Source organism: Procambarus clarkii, chromosome 14, assembly GCF_040958095.1.
Source record: "Procambarus clarkii isolate CNS0578487 chromosome 14, FALCON_Pclarkii_2.0, whole genome shotgun sequence".
Classification (NCBI taxonomy): Eukaryota; Metazoa; Arthropoda; class Malacostraca; order Decapoda; family Cambaridae; genus Procambarus; species Procambarus clarkii.
In genome coordinates this window covers 44,151,074-44,170,404 of record NC_091163.1, presented here as the reverse complement: position 1 = coordinate 44,170,404, position 19,331 = coordinate 44,151,074, and the positions used below count along the sequence as shown (strand labels likewise).

At 43.2% G+C, this 19,331-nt stretch overlaps 2 protein-coding genes across 4 annotated transcripts in view; one reads left to right on the top strand and one right to left on the bottom strand.

Moving 5' to 3' along the window:
- Positions 1-921, bottom strand: part of LOC138364816 (tigger transposable element-derived protein 1-like) — a 1,518-nt gene extending 597 nt beyond the window's left edge. Inside the window, exons 1-2 of the mRNA XM_069324799.1 lie at positions 635-921; positions 1-559 (exon numbers count right to left, since the gene is read on the bottom strand). The exon at positions 1-559 is cut by the window's left edge and continues 597 nt beyond it. Of these exons, the coding sequence (XP_069180900.1) occupies positions 1-559; positions 635-921 (846 nt within the window). The remainder of the gene's footprint in view (positions 560-634) is intronic.
- Positions 1-19,331, top strand: part of LOC123748118 (uncharacterized) — a 136,620-nt gene that overhangs the window by 24,712 nt on the left and 92,577 nt on the right. Inside the window, exons 2-3 of one of the 3 annotated variants that reach the window (XM_069324570.1) lie at positions 2,268-2,439; positions 2,742-2,812. The exons of 1 other annotated variant lie outside the window; for it this stretch is intronic. In XM_069324570.1, coding sequence (XP_069180671.1) covers positions 2,807-2,812 — 6 coding nt within the window. In that variant the 5' untranslated portion in view covers positions 2,268-2,439; positions 2,742-2,806. The remainder of the gene's footprint in view (positions 1-2,267; positions 2,440-2,741; positions 2,813-19,331) is intronic. One more of the 3 variants, XM_069324569.1, reaches the window with a different exon arrangement.

Here is a 19,331-nt window from a genome sequence, read left to right as displayed (position 1 = left end):
CACGAGCAAGGCCTTGAGTGGCAACTGTTTCTCTTCAAGATATTTCCTCACTGAGGGGCCAAAAACATCATTGATCCATTCAGTGAAGAATATCCGCGTAACCCAGGATTTCTTATTGGACCTCCACATCACATTCAGTCGCGCCTTGTACACTTTACATGCCTTGAACACGCGTGGATTTTCTGAGTGGTAGACCAGCAGCGGCTTGACCTTACAATCGCCACTTGCATTGGCACAGAGGACGAGAGTAAGCCGATCCTTCATCGGTTTGTGGCCAGGCAAAGATTGTTCCTCCTGTGTGATGTAGGTCCTCTTCGTCATTTTCTTCCAAAACAGGCCAGTCTTGTCACAATTAAAAACTTGTTGGGGCAAGAACTCCTTTCCAGCAACAAATTCCTGGAACTCTGGTACAAATTTCTCAGCAGCAGCTTTATCAGAGCTGGCAGCCTCCCCATGTCGCACAACACTGTGGATACCACTTCTCTTCCTAAATTTCTCAAACCATCTACGGCTTGCCTTAAATATCTCCTCCTCTTCAGACGACGCACCTGGTGTCTTCCTGACAAGGTCCACATACAAATTCTTGGCCTTTGCACAGACAAGAGCTTCAGAGACACTATCGCCATGCAATTACCTTTCATTCATCCAGACTAGCAGTAACTTTTCAACCTCTTCTAGGATTTGTGGACATTTCTTGTTAACCTTGGTAACTCCATTAGCCACCTCAAGCGTCTTAAATTGTTCCTTCCTCTTCAGAATGGTACAAATCGTTGATGAGGACCTGCCATACTCCCTGACGAGATCAACCACACGCACACCACGCTCGTGCTTTGCTATTATTTCTTTCTTCACTTCCACGGTAATTGTCGCTTTCTTCCCCTTGCCAACACTGTCTTTAGCAAGCAGCTTCTTTGGCGACATCGGGCATTACAAATTGTAGTCACAAAACCACAAAAAAACCAGAGAAAAGCGCAAATAAATCCAGAGGGATGCTTGTCGTGTGAGATACAACAACAACACTTGCGTCGGAGGCGTCCAAGAATTTGCGAGAACCCGCGAGACGCTAGGAAGCAGCACCATGTGGTTTTGCTCGTTAATAGAGGCGAGCTCGTCAATAGAGACAAATTTGCTGCGAGTGGCTCTCTTGTTACTGGAAAAACTCGTTAATAGAGCCGCTCGTTAATTGAGGTTCCACTGTATATATATACACATATACAATGGGGCCTCGACTTACGATGCTAATCCGTTCCCAGAGACGGATCGTAAGTCGAAATATCGTAGGTCGAAGCGATTTTTCCCATAAGAAATAAAGGGAATTGAATTAATCCATTCCCCACCCTCCAAAATATTAACATACAAATATATTTTATACTGAATACAAAGTTTTTTCTAACTACAATACAGTACCAAAGTTTCTCGAACTTTTATGGAGGGCTCTTGATGGTGTATGGAAGATGGTGATGAAGGGGGAGGAGGAGAGTTGTTACTGTTTGGAAGGGGAGTCCCCTTCCATTATCACATCAGGCAGTGATGTTTTCTCTGGAGTACTCTCTCTCTTATGTTTTGCCTGAATACCACTAGGACCTGGTTGTGGTTCAGTGCTTGTTTGTCTCACTACAAATTTGTCAAGAGACATTTGTTTTTCCCTTCATTTTAACATTTGTCTGTAATGATGCATCAGTGTCATTGAATAGGTTAAGGCAACGACCTACTGCAGCTTGATTTGGGCGAGTCGTTTCAGCAAAGGTTTGCAATTCTTCCCATGCTGCACACATTTTCTTAATTGTTGAGGAAGAGACATTCTGTACTCTTGTTTCTGCTCTATGGTCATCCTTACATGAGTTTTCATATGTTGAGCCTTACCACTGACTTTCCTGGGACTCATGGCATGATATATCCTCCGTGGTGTAGTGGTAAGACACTCGCCTGGCGTTCCGCGAGCGCTATGTCATGGGTTCGTATCCTGGCCGGGGAGGATTTACTGGGCGCAATTCCTTAACTGTAGCCTCTGTTTAACGCAACAGTAAAATGTGTACTTGGTTGTAACAACGATTCTTCGCGGCAGGGGATCGTATTCCAGGGACCTGCCCGAAACGCTACGCGTACTAGTGGCTCTACAACAATGTAACAACTCTTGTATATATCTCAAAAAAAAAAAAAAAAAAAAAAAAAAAAAAAAAAAAAAAAAAAATATATATATATATATATAATAATTACTTTAATGTTCAAAATGCAAAAAATCACCACAAAAGCGGAATTTCTTATAGGCGTGATTGTCACTAAGCAGGCAGCTGTAGTAAACTGAGGCAGGTCGGCCGCGTGACCGGGAACCACGCGCTTGGTCGACCCGAACGTGTACCAACAAATATCGGAAGTCGACGACACCATCGGATGTCGTCGCATTTTTCGATGAAATTTACATCGTAACTCAAAATTATTGTAAGTAGGGGCAATCGTATGTCGAGGTGCCACTGTATACAGGTATAATAAATAAATAAAAGTTTTGATGTATTTTATCAGTTCCTTCTTTCGTGCCCACTCTCCATATTCATGCCCACACTCCCTACTCTTGTCCACCCTCCTTAGTCCTACCTGGTCTCCTTAAACTTGCTTATCCTCCTTACTTCTGCTCTTAGCACAATACCTAAAAGAAGGTTATTAAATTTTTCTTAACATTTATTATGTTTTGGTGGGAAAATTTAGTTATAGAAACCTTAAATTTGTTTTATTTCACCTATTAGGTAATACTGGTTCCAGTCTCTGCTCGGCTACCAAGGACAACAGCAAACACTACTTCTGCCTATTAATGATGGTAAGGACAATTTGATTCTTACTGTACAACTAGTGAGTGTGTGTATCATGTTGATGTCATTAACCCTCAAACCGCTAGGGGCCCAAATGGAATTCACACCCACAGGTGCAACCAAAAAAAAAGCCAAAAAATTCTTTCGTCTTATAGAAGTGTTCATTTTTGTTCCCTGATCACGGAAAAAATAACAAAAAAATCGTAGGTGGCATATTTTAGCCGCAATAGGGTAGGGAAGTGTGGCAAAAAAGAGGCGTTGGCAGAGCCTTCGCCAGACGAGGTCTACTCCACCCGAGCTGCCAGACGGCAGTTGCCACAAATATATTATTACCTAATTATTTCAATGTCTCTGATTTATTTTTTCTTAGTTTTTTTTTTGCAGTAATATTATTCCATACAGTGAATTGTGGTATATTTATATAATAAAATGTGTGAACCATCGCTGTACTCAAAATTATGGTGTGCATATTAGTGATTCAATTATTATGTTCATAAAACAATAAACAAATAGTTTTGCTGTTGTTACACTATATACACAGGTTATATATAAGTATCTGCATGTTTTGTTCACCATAACGAACTACTATTTTGGTCTTGTGAGTCAAAAAGCAACGAGGAGTGATCGCCAAACACCAGCGAGCCACTCACTGCCACTCCCTCTTTCAACACCACCTCACTCGCCCTCATTCTCCTCCCACAATACTGTTTTTGCATTTATTCACTGTACAAATAAGCTGGTATGGTGCCCAAAGACCATAGTGGCCATCAGTAAACAACATGCCAAGTCGTGCAGACGATGCTCCTCCCTCAATAAAATGAAGGCTCCCAACCTACTCCTCTCGCTGTTATCTCACACTATACACATGTTATATATAAGTATCTACATTTGTGTTCACCATAGCGAATCACTAAGCTGGTATGGTGAGTGCAGTCAATAAATGGTGGTCACACACAGTCAGAAGACGACGCCACCACCCTCCCTCCACAGCCTTACTCCTCCCTCCATGGAGCACAGCGCTAAATATTACCACAATCCTGCTATTATCAGAATCCTGGTCAGTTTTATCACAGTCAGGGGGCTTCAGTAATACTATCACTGCTAAATAATAGCAGTATCATATATATTATGGCATTTGTAGGCGATGCTGTGGTCACAAGGTGAACAGTGGTGCTGTGAGCTCGTGCTGCGTGCGCCAGCCTTGGTGGCTTGCTCAATACTGACGCTCTAACACCCAAGAATGTTGGCCTGGATTTTTTTTCTAGGTGGTATCTGGCAACTATTGGTCGTGGCTGTACTATAGCTGCCCCTATCCCAGGCGAGGCGTTTAAATTATAGTGCTAGACATGAAATCATATACAGTGGTACCTCGGAATGCGAGTGTCCCTGTATGCGAGTTTTTCGGAAGACGAGCAGGATTTACTCCAAAAATATGTCTCGGAAGGCGAGGGTTACCTCGGGACGCGAGTTTGTTGATACGTGTACAGGCCGACTGGTGCGTGGTGGCATGGCGATCGCGCCTCAGTTTACCAGTGTCTCATGTCCAGTGACTATCCCACCTGAATTCTTCACAAGGGTTTACAGTTTTTTATCGTTTTTTTGGCCATTTGAGCATAAAAGTTGTCATTATATATCTTGCCATGGGTCTCAAGAAAGCCATTGGTAAGGTTCAACCTAAGAAAATAGCTGTGAGTAGAGGCAGTAGAGGATGTCCCTTCTTGATTAAGAAAATGTGTGAAGTATGGGAAGAACTGCAAAGTTTTGTTGAAAAAACTCACCCAGATAAAGCTGTAGCAGGCCGTTGCATTGACCTTTTAAATGATAATGTGATGTCTTACTACAGACAAGTGTTAAAATGTAGGGAAAAACAAGTGTCATTAGACAAATTCTTAGTAAAACAAGCAAGTCCTAGTGGTATGCAGGCAAAATGTGCCAGAGTGTGCATACCAGTGAAGTCCTCGCTGCCTGATGTGATAATGGAAGGGGACTCCCCTTCCAAACAGTAACTCCTCTCTTCCTCCCACCTCCTCACCATCTTCTATACGCCTACAGCATTCAACAGCAAGGGTAAGTAATAACTTGAACATAGTTTTGTAGGTTTATTTAGATGAATTAGGTATAAAAATTTAGTTTGATGTGGGGTTTTTGGGGTAGTCAGGAACAGATTAATTCATTTCCCTTTATTTCTTATGGGGAAATTAGCTTCGGAATGCGAGTTTTCGGAATACGAGGCATCTCCAGGAACCAATTAAACTCTTAAACTGAGGTATGCCTGTATATATGATGTGCGAGGTTTCGGTTTTGTCACTGATATCATATACAGTATATATGATTTGCGCGGTTTAAGGGTTAACCAGTTATGATTAGTGTATTAATCATGATGTTTACAGTAACTAGTGATAGTGAGTGTATTTATTATGTTTTCAATAACTAGTGATGGTGAATGTATTTATTATAGTGTTATTAACTAATGATGGTGAGTGTATTAATCTCGATGTCATTAACCAGCAATGCTGAATGTATTAATCATGGTGTTGTCATTAACCAGTAATGGCGAGTATATTAATCATATTGTCATTACCCAGTGATGGTGACTGTATTAATTGTGTTGTCAATACCCAGTGATGAGTGTATTAATCATATTGCATTAATCACCAATTGAGAGTATTGGTGATAGCAAGTGGTGTCATTACCCAGTGATGGTGAGTGTATTAATCATATTGTCATCACCCAGTGATGGTGAGTGTATTAATCATATTGTCATCACCCAGTGATGGTGAGTATTAATCATATTGTCATCACCCAGTGATGGTGAGTGTATTAATCATATTGTCATCACCCAGTGATGGTGAGTGTATTAATCATATTGTCATCACCCAGTGATGGTGAGTGTATTATTGTTATCACCCAGTGATGGTGAGTGTATTAATCATGATGTTATTAACCAGTTATGTTGAGAGTATTAACCCTCTGAATTGCACATAGCGTCTTAATGTGCTCGATTGGGGGTGCGCATAACCCCTTAATGCACTCATTGGTATATTGTAGGATTCAAAACTTGGGTACAAGATGGAGGCCTGAGACGTCCAGTGAGCATCCACCAGTTTGAAAAATATTCCCAGCATGCCCCACAGCCGTGGGCAGACTCATTTTCACGGTAGCAACCATGTCGGACGCATCCACATTGAGCTCCCAGTCCCCATTCGGCCATGTTGAGAAAACACTCTGATGTTGAAATACAGAGCATATTGCTTGGAGATGACCATGCCAGTGATATTGATAACTCAAATCAGGAAAAAGATCTAATACAGTATCCACTCAATTTAACGACCTTTTTTATACCGATCTGCTGGCAATAACGACCGGTTTGGGAGACCGGTATCTGGAGCCTCATATACCGGTCTGGCGGTCGTTTTGATATCGGCGAGCCCCTCACATGGCAACAGGCCACTGACCTCGAAGGCATTGAGGAAGGGATGGGAGGAAGTAATTGATGGAGAGAGGCATTGAGGGGGAAGAGGCAGGGAGAGTGTTGGTGGTGGTGGAGTGGGAGGGAGAGTGTTGGTGGTGGTGGAGTGGGAGGGAGAGTGTTGGTGGTGAGGGAGGGAGCATTGGGGGTGGTGGTGAGGGAGGGAGGGAGAGTTGGTGGTAGTGGTGTGGGAGGGAGAGTGTTGGTGGTGGTGGTGAGGGAAGCGGTAAGGAAGGCAAGGACTGCTGACCAGGCAATGGTTGCCAAACCTCTCACTCAACCATACTGTATTAAAATTTTTAATCTTAGTTGTAAAATATTTTTGCCAAAATATGTTAATTTTTGTATATTACTCTACATTATTAATCATTAACATGTGTTATGGTTTCCTATTTATTAATTAAACAAATATAGTTTTATTTATGAATTATGCACAGTTTGCATCTGTGAGCAGGCGCTGACAGACATGTCCGCCTGTATGCCTAGCCTTGACCCTTTTAGTAGCTCCCTCGACCCCGTTAGTAACTACCTCCTCCATAGCCTGTTGTTCTCATGTTATGAGGAAGGCAGTGAGGGAGGGATGGCAGGCAGTGAGGGAGGGATGGCAGGCAGTGAGGGAGGGATGGAAGACATTGTGGGAGGGATGGGAGGCATTGAGGGAGGGATGGAAGACATTGAGGGAGGGATGGAAGACATTGAGGGAGGGATGGGAGGCATTGAGGGAGGGATGGGAGGCATTGAGGGAGAGATGGGAGGCAGTGATGGAGGGAGGTATCGATGGGGAGAGGCAGGGAGGGATAGAAGCAGTGAGGGAGGGAGGGTGATGGTGGGGGTGTGGGAAGAGTGGGAGTGAGGGAAGAGTGGAGGTGAGGGAAAAGTAGCAGTGAGGGAGGGAGGGAGGGAGGGAGGTGTTTGGTTAATATGGTTCACTTGTTGTGTGGTTCACTTGTCCACTTGTGTGATCCAACTTGTCATATGAAGGAATTACTAATTGTAACCTGTGATAGAATGAGCATTAACACAGGAACTAACTTGGAACGCAATTACACAATGAACTTTTTTCATTTTAGATATATAAAATATATCTTACCTGAATTTTACTCGAAATATTACCGACACTTCAACATCTTTGGAAATACCGGAGCCCCGGATGTAACGACCTGGGTACAGCCCCATATAGGCCGTTAAATCAAGTGGATACTGTACAGATGTCTGATACTAGTGATACAAATATTGAAGTGGTCGATGTGGAGAGTGTGTACAGTACACAATTCTCTCGCCAGCCCTGCAATGCCAGTCTAGGTCAACACCATCAGTAGAACAACACAGATGAACATTTGTATATTCCACTGAACATTTAGTACCGAATGTAATTTGTTCAAACCAGCTGGGAATTCATTAGAGTGAGGTTCGTTAACAGTGAGGATGCATTGTACGATACAGTGGAATCTCGGTTGACGAATGCCCCTCTTTAGTAATTTTTCAGCTTACGAGCTCAATTTCTTCATAAAATTTGACTCGGTATACGAGCTCTGCCTTGCTTGGCAAGTTTGTTGATACACGTATAGGTCGACCAAGCACCTGGCTCCTGGTTTACCAGTGTCTCCCACTTAGAAGACATATCGTCACTAAGCCTTAGGGGCTTAGTGACGATCGCGTTTGAATTCTTTGTAAAGAATTTAATTGTTTTTTTTTGCTTTTCTTGAGGAAACTCTTATCAGTTCCCTGGAGCAGTTCTGGCTGATATGGATATGCAGTGACACTTTGGCTTACAAATGCCCCAATTTACAAACATTTTGAGTTACAAGCCCAATTTCTTCGGAAAATTCAAATCGGGTTACAAACTTTGCCTCGGAAAATGGGTTTGTTGATACGTGTATGGCCAACCTAGTGTGTGGTGGCACGGTGATAGTGCCCCAGTTTATCAGTGCCTCCCGACTAGTGACAATCGTGCCTGAATTCTTTGTAAAGAATTACTGTTGTTTTGGGATTTTTGGCTCTTTGAACATAATTTTTTTTCTTGTATATCTCGCCATGAGTCCCAAGAAAGCCAGTGATAAGAATCAAGCCAAGAAAACACATGTGAGAATGACCACAAGGAGCATCAACAAGAGGCAGCTGAGGAAATGTCTTCAAGGGAGGAGGAGGAGGCAGTAGAGAATGTCCCTTCCTCAACAGTTAGGAAGTGGTGTAGGCTGTGAAAAGAAATGCAAATTTTGTTGAAACGACTTACCCAGAGCAAGCTGTAGTATGTCGTTGCATTAACCTTTTTAATGACAATGTGATGCCTCACTACAGACAAGTGTTACAACGAAGGGAAAAAAAATGGTGGGAATAATCACTGTTCTCAAAATTATGGTGTGCATATTATTGATTCAATTATGTCAATTATAACATCCTCCTCCCACCATACTTTTTTTGCTTTTATTCACTATATAGTATACAAACATTATATATAAGTATCTATATGGTTTGTTCACCATAACTGTTCATCTAAACTGGTATAGTGCACAAAGAGCATAGTGGCCACCCTTGCACAGCATGACAAGTCAGGAATGTGATGCCACCACCCTCACCAAAATGGCTTCTCCCAACACCCCTTTTGCTGTTATATATAACGTGTATATATAGTGTAATAAGTATCTACATTTGTGTTCACCATAACGAAGCACTAAGTTGGTATGATGAGTCTAAAAGCAGCAAGGAGTGGCCGGTACACCAGCTAGCCAGCCAGTCATTGGCCACGACTCCCTCCCTCACCTCACCTGACTTGCCAACATTCTCCTCCCACCATACTGTTTTTGCTTTTTTCACTATATACAGACATTATATGTAAGTATCTGATACCTGTAAGTATCTGAGCCAAAGGATACCTGATCAACCAGGCTGTGACTCACTGGTTGATCAGTCCGGCAACCAGGAGGCCTGGTTGACGACCGGGCCGCGGAGACGCTAAGCCCCGAAAGCACCTCAAGGTAACCTCAAGGTATCTGCATGTTTTGTTCACTATAGCAAACCACTAAGCTGGTATAGTAAGTGCAGACAGCAACATGTGACCACACAGATTCGGCAGACGACGCTACAGCCTTCCCTCCCTCCAACATTACTCCTCCCACAGTACAGTGCAAATTATCACAACAATCCTGCTATTATCAGAATCCTGGTCATTATTATCACAGTCAGGGGTCTTCTGTAATACTATCATCACTAAATAATACTAGTTACATATATTTTTGACATTTTTAGGCAATGCTGTGGTCACAAGCTGAACAGCAGTGCTGTGAGCTCATGGTGCATGCGCCTGCCTTGGTGGCTTACTCAGTACTGAGGCCCCTCACTCCCATGAATATTGCCCATGATATTTTTTTTTTTTTAAATGTCGTCTGTTTACAAAAGCCCAGAGGAAGGTGATGTGAACCCTGTGTATCTGCGGGTCGTTTAAATTTTGTGTAGTACTGTAACCCCGCGATTATCCGGGATTCAAACATCCGGAAAACGCCCTTATACGGTCAATATCGTGATCGGATAAAGTTATCACAATATCTGGCCAAAATGGCCACAGGAACCAGATAAAAGCTGGTTTGGCCGGATGAAAATTCGGCCGTACCGTATTAATCCCGTCTATGGCTCTAGACGCATGGTGGAGGAGGGGGTGGGTGGGTGGGTGGTGTTGGGAGGGTGGGAGGGGTGCGTCGGGAGGGACCACCTGGGTACAGGAATTTCCATTAAATTTAGAACACTTAATCATAGCCAGAAACAAATGAAATAAGTACTAGTAATTATGTAATAACAAATAAATAAGTTTCCTAAAAGCAATGTGCACAGGCTGAAGTTTCCTTCAAAAATATTGTGAGTTTTTTCCCTCCTGGCGGCCTACATAATGTGCTATAGATGCCCCACCCCAAGTTGACCCGTCCAACACTGGTCAACCCATGTGTGTCCGTCCCTCATGTTATACACAGTGCTGCGCCATTAGTGAAATATTTTTTTAAATAACTTTTTTATTTTCATAGTAACTTTGAACATTTTTGGCCAAGACTATGTCTGGTAGCAGCATCAATCGTTCTGGAGGTGTTAAGAGGAAGAAGGTTGTCCTACCAATTAAAGACAAGTTACGTGTTGTTCAACCAGTGAGGCGTCACAGGCAGCCAAATGCCTTCAACAAGTGAGGCGCCACAGGTAAGCCAAGCACCTACAACAAGTGAGACGTAAGCAAGCGCCTTCAACAAGTGAGGTGTCACAGGCAAGCCAAGCACCTACAAGTGAGATGCAAGCAAGCGCCTTCAATAAGTGAGGCGTTACAGGCAAGCCAAGCGCCTTCAACAAGTGAGGCGTCACAGGCAGCCAAGCGCCTTCAAGAAGTGAGGCGTCACAGGCAAGCCAAGCCCCTTCAATAAGTAAGGCATCACAGGCAAGCCAAGCGCCTTCAACAAGTGAGGGCATGCAAGCCCCTTCAACAAGTGAGGGCATGCAAGCGCTTCAACAAGTGTGGCGCATGGAAGCGCCTTCAACAAGTGAGGCCTCACAAGCAACCCAAATGCCTTCAACCAGTGAGGCTTCAGCAGCTGGCAGTCAAAACTAACTTTGCTTAATGAACTGTACAGTAATTTTAAGTGTTAATTTTAGTGTTGTGTTAGTATAGGTTACGTAAATTGTTAAGAATTCTTAACTTTAAGATGTGTGGCATCAATCAAGAAGACGAACACCAACAAGGTAAGTTGAGGTTTCTAGTTGATATTTAATAATTATATGTGGCAAGGCAATTCAAATTATGTTGTTTGTAGTATAAAAATAGTTGGAAATGGTCACTTTTGGACTCGTAGGTGAAAAAGTACCATTATCTGAAAAATGTGATAATCCGGCTGGGGGTCCTTCCCATATAGTCCGGATGATCGAGTGGAGACAGTACTCCAAAATGTCACAAGACGTGATATGCACTTTTACGTAAGTTACTCAACACGTCATATGACGTGTTGAACAGTTTAATAGTTAAGGGTTAAGGCTCCCTTTCCTATTTTCCCTGTAAGTACTACAATGAGTTCTAGGGGTTATCTTCCATAGAGCTTTCAGGATTCCACTTCCGTAGGAGTTCTTGCTGCTCAGTTTTTGCCCCGCCCTTGGGGCCAGCTGTGGTTTTTGTGGCCTTTGTTTGGCCTTGGGTAGGAAGTGGTGTTGTCTTGCTGGTTGGGGCGCAAGATACTGCCCAGCTTGCCTACCTACGTAGTGGCTGTGTTCTGTTCCTTTGGTGATGCTGTACTCTTGCGTTTTTTTTTTTTCCTTCCTTACTTGGAGAGGCGGTCTTCCTTGTTTGGCAATTCGTCTACATTAAGGTATTTGGGTGGCCCTTCACTACGCCCCCGTAATTGTACACGTCACAGGGGTTCAGCTTTTAGCAGTTTTCCCCGTGGGAGTTTTGGGTTTAACTGGTTTTGGCAGTGCCTTGCCTGGGTTTCCCGTAGCAGTCAGCCTGGGGGCCCTGGAAATCCCCGTCGGGGCTCAGCTGACCAGTGGATGCGTCTTCTGAGTTCCACCTCGCCTTGTGCGAGTTTGAGGGTTGTTCTGTGCCCTTGTCTCAGGGTGACAGTCACCTTTTATGCCTTTATCATGCTGCTTGTTGGGTCAACGACACCTTTGACCCAGAATCTTGCGAGACATGTTCTCTGCTTCTGCTCTAATTTCTCACACTCTTGACACTGACGTTCGGCTACAGGCAGCTTCAGCGTTGCAAGGGATCCAGACTTGGGGGTGTTTGTTGCTTCGACTCTGGTTCCATCTGCACTTCTCAGTCCTTTCCATGTTCGCTCTGCCCTTTTCCCCCCTCCATGCTCCCGACTCTGGCGGCTTCGGGGGTTGCCCCATTCGGATCGGTGACGGAGGCATTTGAGCCTGTTCCTCCTGCCGAGGCTTCTGGGTCCTACCAGCAGACCCCTTTTTTTTCTGCCTTTTCCTTAGACTTTACCTTTTCTGCAGGGGTAGTGGGCATTGAGGACGGCTCTGCCCTAGGAGCCCCTGTTGTGGGTTCTCGGGTCTTTGTGGGGAACCCGATTGCAGCGCTTGGGCTTTTTGCCTCTTCTTGAGCCTTTTGTGCCTTCTATGCAGGGGGTTTTCATCCCTTTCTGGGGGGGGGGGGGAAGCCCCTTTGGCTCCCCGGAGCTATCCAGGCTGATAGCCGTCCCCCCAGCACTCTTTGTCATATAACGCTTTGAAATTACTGACGGTTTTGGCCTCCACCACCTTCTCACCTAACTTGTTCCAACTGTCTACCACTCTGTTTACAAAAGTGAATTTTCGTATATTTCTCCGGCAGCTTTGTTTTGTTACTTTAAATCTGTGACCTCTTGTTCTTGAAGTTCCGGGTCTCAGGAATTCTTCCCTATCAATTTTATCGATTTCTGTTACTATTTTGAACGTAGTGATCATATCGCCTCTTTTTCTTCTATCTTCTAGCTTTTGCATATTTAATGCCTCTAGCCTCTCCTCGTAGCTCTTGTCCTTCAGTTCTGGGAGCCACTTAGTGGCATGTCGGTGCACTTTTTCCAGTTTGTTGCTGTGCTTCTTAAGATATGGGCACCATACAACCGCTACATATTCAAGCTTTGGTCTAAAAAAAGTCGTTAACAACTTCTTGAGTATTTCAACATCCATGTATTTAAAAGCAATTCTGAGGTTAGAAAGTGTAGCATAGGCTCCTCGCACAATGTTCTTAATGTGGTCCCCAGGTGACAGTTTTCTATCTAGAACCACCCCGGAGGTTCGGAGGTCCTCCCGGAACCTCCACCCCGGAGGTTCCCGGAGGTTAAGGGAGCCGGTCGGCCGAGCGGACAGCACGCGGGACTTGTGATCCTGTGGTCCTGGGTTCAATCCCAGGCGCCGGCGAGAAACAATGGGCAGAGTTTCTTTCACCCTATGCCCCTGTTACCTAGCAGTAGATAGGTACCTGGGTGTTAGTCAGCTGTCACGGGCTGCTTCCTGGGGGTGGAGGCCTGGTCGAGGACCGGGCCGCGGGGACACTAAAAGCCCCGAAATCATCTCAAGATAACCTCAAGATAACCCCTAGATCCCTTTCTTTGTCAGAATTCTTTAAAGATTTCTCACATAATTTATAGGTTGTGTGGGGTCTATGTTCTCCAATTCCACATTCCATAACATGGCATTTATTCACATTAAATTCCATTTGCCATGTGTTGCTCCATATACTTATTTATTCCAGGTCTTCTTGAAGAGCATGACAATCATCTAGGTTTCTTATCTTCCCTATTATCTTAGCATCATCAGCAAACATGTTCATGTAATTCTGTATTCCCACTGGTAGATCGTTTATGTAGACAATGAACATTACCGGTGCAAGAACTGAACCCTGTGGTACTACACTCATGACATTCCTCTAATCCAATACCTTGCCTCTGATTACGGCCCTCATTTTTTTGACAGGAAATTTTTCATCCATGTTAGTACCTTACCTGTCACTCCTCCAATATGTTCCAGTTTCCAGAACAACCTCTTATGGGGAACTCTGTCGAAAGCCTTTTTTAGGTCCAGATAGATGCAGTCCACCCAACCATCTCTTTCCTGTAAAATCTCTGTGGCTCGATTATAAAAGCTGAGTAAGTTCGTTACACAGAATCTTCCAGATCGAAAACCATACTGCCTGTCTGATATTATATCATTTTCCTCCAGGTGTTCTACCCATTTAGTTTTAATTATTTTTTCCAATATTTTGACTATTTCACTTGTCAATGATACAGGCCAATAATTAAGGGGGTCTTCCCTGTTTCCACTTGTAGATTGGAACTATGTTAGCCTTTTTCCACACATCAGCTACAACTCCTGTACATAGGGATGTCTGAAAAATCAGTTGAAGTGGAATGCTGAGCTCAGGTACACATTCTCTCAGAACCCATGGTTAAACTCTATCTGGACCAACGCTTTGTTCTTACTTAGCTCCTTGAGCATTTTTTCCACTTTGTCTGTAGACACCTCTATGTGCTCTATGTTGTTCTCTGGAATTCTTATTGTGTCTGGTTCCCTAAAGATTTCATTTTGTACGAACACACTTTGGAACTTTTTGTTTAGTGTTTCACACAGTTCCTTTTCATTTTCCATGAATCTATTTCCCATTTTCAACCTCTGAATATTATCCTTTATCTGCAATTTGTTGTTTATGAATTTATAGAATAGACCTGGTTCTGTTTTACATTTTCTGCAATCCCTTTTCAAAATTTCTTTCTGCCTCTCTCCTCACTGCCGTGTAGTTGTTTCTTGCATCTTTGTGTCACTGGTATGTTTGGGGGTTTGGCCTCTTCCTGTACTGATTCCATTTTTGTGTCTTTTGGTCTCTAGCCCTCTCGCAATTTCTATTGAACCAATCCTGTTTCCTAGTTCTGCATCTCTGTTTTGGTATAAATTTTTTTGTGACTTTATCATATACAGTGGCACCTTGACATACGATTGCCCCTACTTACGACAATTTCGAGTTACGATGTAAATTTCATAAAAAATGCGACTCAACATCCGATGTTGTTGTCGACTTCCGATATTTGTTGGTACACGTTTGGGTTGACCGAGCCCGTGGTTCCCAGTCACGCGGCCGACCTGCCTCAGTTTACTACAGCTGCCTGCTTAGTGACGATCACGCCTATAAGAAATTCCGCTTTTGTGGTGATTTTTTGCATTTTGAACATTAAAGTAATTATTATATATCATGCCATGAGTCCCAGGAAAGTCAGTGGTAAGGCTCAACATATGAAAACCCATGTAAGGATGACCATAGAGCAGAAACAAGAGTACAGAATGTCTCTTCCTCAACAATTAAGAAAATGTGTGCAGCATGGGAAGAATTGCAAACCTTTGCTGAAAAGACTCACCCAAATCAAGCTGCAGTAGGTCGTTGCCTTAACCTATTCAATGACACTGATGCATCATTACAGACAAATGTTAAAATGAAGGGAAAAACAAATGTCTCTTGACAAATTTGTAGTGAGACAAACAAGCACTGAACCACAACCAGGTCCTAGTGGTATTCAGGCAAAACATAGGAGAGAGAGTACTCCAGAGAAAACATCACTGCCTGATGTGATAATGGAAGGGGACTCCCCTTCCAAACAGGAACAACTCTCCTCCTCCCCCCTCATCACCCTCTTCCATATGCCATCAAGAGCTCCATAAAGGTAAGAGCCACTTTGGCACTGTATTGTAGTTAGAAAAAATATTGTATTCAGTATAAAATGTATTTGTATGTTAATATTTTGGAGGGTGGGGAATGGATTAATTCAATTCCCTTTATTTCTTATGGGAAAAATCGCTTCGACTTACTATCTTTCTCTGGGAACGGATTAGCATCGTAAGTCGAGGCCCCACTGTATATCACAAAACTTGACATACATCTCATTCACTTCCTTGCCTAGCATCTAGTCTGTCCAATTATACTCACTAAAAAAATTTCTAAGGTCGCCATAATGTCCTCTCCTGAAGTCAGGTTTTTCAACTGCTTCAACCTCCTTATTTTCTTCCAGATTATAACGCATTGCATACTTTATTCCCAAAAAGACATGGTCGCTTTTACCCAAGGGAGGAAGGTACTGAATATCAAATATTTCTTCCTCCTTCCTGGTAAATATCAAATCTAACATGGAGGGAACGTCCCCTTCTCGAACGGTGAAATATGGATCTCAGAGTACAATCTTTTCAGATGTGATAGGAAACACCGGCTTCAGGGTAGGGTCAGCCTCTACATCAAAGACACACTCATCTGTACCGAGCTGCTAAACACCTTAAATGATATGGTCGAAGTGCTGATAATCAAAATAGAGATTCTAAATGTAGTTATTGTCCTTGTATATAAGTCACCAGAGGCAAACCCTCAGCAGTTTAAAGACCAACTAATGAAAATTGAACACTGCTTGGAAAACCTCACAAATCCAGCTCCGAACATCATCCTGCTTGGGGACTTCAACCTACGGCACCTGAAATGGAAGCACCTGGCTAATACTGTAATATCAGAAAGAATACCAGGAAGTAGCCTAAATGAACAGGCACATGCCAATGACCTGCTACAGATGTGCGACAGGTTTGCCTTAAACCAGCAAATAGTAGAACCAACTAGGAAGGAGAACACGCTGGACCTCATTTTCACTAATAATGATGAATTGATCAGGAACATAATGATTACAAATACCTGTTACTCAGATCACAACTTAATTGAAGTTATGACAACCATGGGGAGTAGACCTTCAAAACCAGTCCAGATTCCCGGTGGAGGAGATTTCAGCAAATTCAACTTCAATAATAAACAGATAAACTGGGAGCAAATAAACCAGGACTTCACAGAAATAAACTGGGAAGAACAGCTAGAAAATGCAAACCTGAACCAGTGCCTGGCAAAAATAAGCTCAGTAGCACTAGAAATATGTTCAAACCTCATATCCCTAAGAAAAAAGAGGAAGAGATGCAGATTGGAACGGGAACGTCGTTCCCTATATAGGCGAAGAAAACGAATCGTGGAACAACTTGAGAGTCGCACCCTATCTCAAGAACGGCGAAGAAGGTTAGGTAGAGAAATAGAAACAATTGAACGGAAGCTACAAAAAAGCCCAGGAGAGGCAAAGAGAGCAAAAGGCCATCAGTGAAATAGAGAGAAATCCGAAATATTTTTTCTCCTATGCAAAATCAAGATCAAAAACCACATCTAGTATCGGGCCCCTGCGAAAGGGAGATGGAACTTTTACCGATGACAACAAAGAAATGAGCGAGCTACTGAGGAAGCAGTACGACTCTGTTTTCAGCGAGCCATTAAACACACTAAAGATTGATAACCCAAATGAATTTTTCATGGATATGATACCAACATCAAATCATATATCAGACATCACTTTATCCCCACTGGATTTTGAAGAAGCCATAAACAGTATGCCTATGCACTCTGCACCAGGCCCGGATTCTTGGAACTCCATATTCATAAAGAACTGTAAAAAACCACTATCGCAGGCCCTCCACATTCTGTGGAGACAAAGCCTAGATACTGGCGTTATTCCTGATATACTAAAACAGCAGAGATAGCACCACTTCATAAAGGAGGAAATAAGGCAGAGGCAAAAAATTACAGACCGATAGCACTAACATCGCACATCATAAAAATTTTTGAGAGAGTGCTAAGAAGTACAATCACAAAATACATGGAATCACAGCAACTCCATAACCCCGGACAACATGGTTTCAGAACAGGGCGCTCTTGCCTGTCGCAGTTGCTGGACCACTATGATATAGCATTAGATGCTATGGAAGACAAACATAATGCGGATGTAATTTACACAGATTTCACAAAAGCTTTTGATAAATGTGACCATGGTGTTATTGCACATAAAATGCGTTCAAAAGGAATTACCGGAAAAATAGGCAGATGGATCTACAATTTCCTGACCAACAGAACCCAATGTGTAATAGTCAACAAAATAAAATCCAGCCCATCAACCGTGAAGAGCTCAGTCCCCCAGGGTACTGTGCTTACTCCAGTACTTTTTCTCAGCCTCATATCGGACATAGACAAGAACACAACCTATAGCACTGTATCATCCTTTGCAGATGACACTAGGATCTACATGAGAGTAGGCAACATAGAGGACACGGCAAACCTCCAGTCAGATGTAGATCAGGTCTTTCTATGGGCTACAGAAAATAATATGGTGTTTAACGAAGATAAGTTCCAGCTCATGCGCTATGGAAAAAATGAAAATATAAAAACGGAAACCACGTACAAAACTCAGGCAAATCATAACATAGAACGAAAAGGCAATGTAAAGGATCTGGGTATACTCATGTCGGAAGACCTTACCTTTAAAGAACACAATAAAGTAGCCGTCACAACTGCAAGAAAAATGACAGGTTGGATAACAAGAACTTTTCACACTAGAGATGCTATACCGATGATGATACTCTTCAAAACGCTCGTGCTCTCTAGAGTGGAGTACTGCTGCACAATGACAACACCTTTCAAAGCTGGAGAAATTGGTGACCTGGAGAGCGTGCAGAGAGCCTTTACTGCTAGAATCCATTCAGGAAAACATCTAAACTATTGGGACCGACTAAAGAGCCTAAAACTGTACTCCCTTGAGTGCAGGCAGGAGAGGTACATAATAATTTACACATGGAAAATATTAGAGGGGCTGGTCCCAAACCTGCACACAGAAATAACATCACATGAGACCAGAAGACATGGCAGGATGTGCAGAATACCCCCGTTAAAAAGCAGAGGTGCAACAGGTACTCTGAGAGAGATCTCTATCAACATCAGAGGCCCGAGACTGTTCAACACGCTTCCACTACACATAAGGGGCATAAGTGGCCGACCCCTCACAGTGTTCAAGAGAGAACTGGATAAGCCCCTCCAAAGGATACCTGATCAACCAGGCTGTGACTCATACGTCAGGCTGCGAGCAGCCGCGTCCAACAGCCTGGTTGATCAGTCCGGCAACCAGGACGCCTGGTCGACGACCGGGCCGCGGGGACGCTAAGCCCCGGAAGCACCTCAAGGTAACCTCAAGGTTCCCACATCCTCGTAGCTTGTTTAACATGTTGATACAAGAATGTTTCCAGGATGAGGTCTACAAATCTACAGGTCCAAAAATCTTCTGTTTTAGCTTCATATGCTTCCCAGTCTATGGATTTCAAGTTGAAGTCACCGACTATCAACAGTCGTGATCTATCGTTATCCGCTCTCGCTATAATCTCTCTCATTATTGTTATAAGACCTTCTTGTTTATTATCTAGCTCCTCCTTTGACCATGTGCTGCTTGGCAGTGGACTACTGTATATGCTTTTATGATCATTAGTTTATCATCCTCATGGCAGATCTCTTGTGCTAATATGTCAACTTCTTGTGGATTGGCAGTCATTATTTCCTTCACCTTTAGGTGTTCTTTCACCAGCACAGCAACGCTACCGCCTTTCTTAATTTTTCTGTCCTGTCTCCAAATTGAGTAGCCCCTTGGGAATATGACCTCATTTAAAATTACATCTTCAAGTTTTGTCTCCGTGAGTACAACAATGTCTGGTGTCTGCAGCTG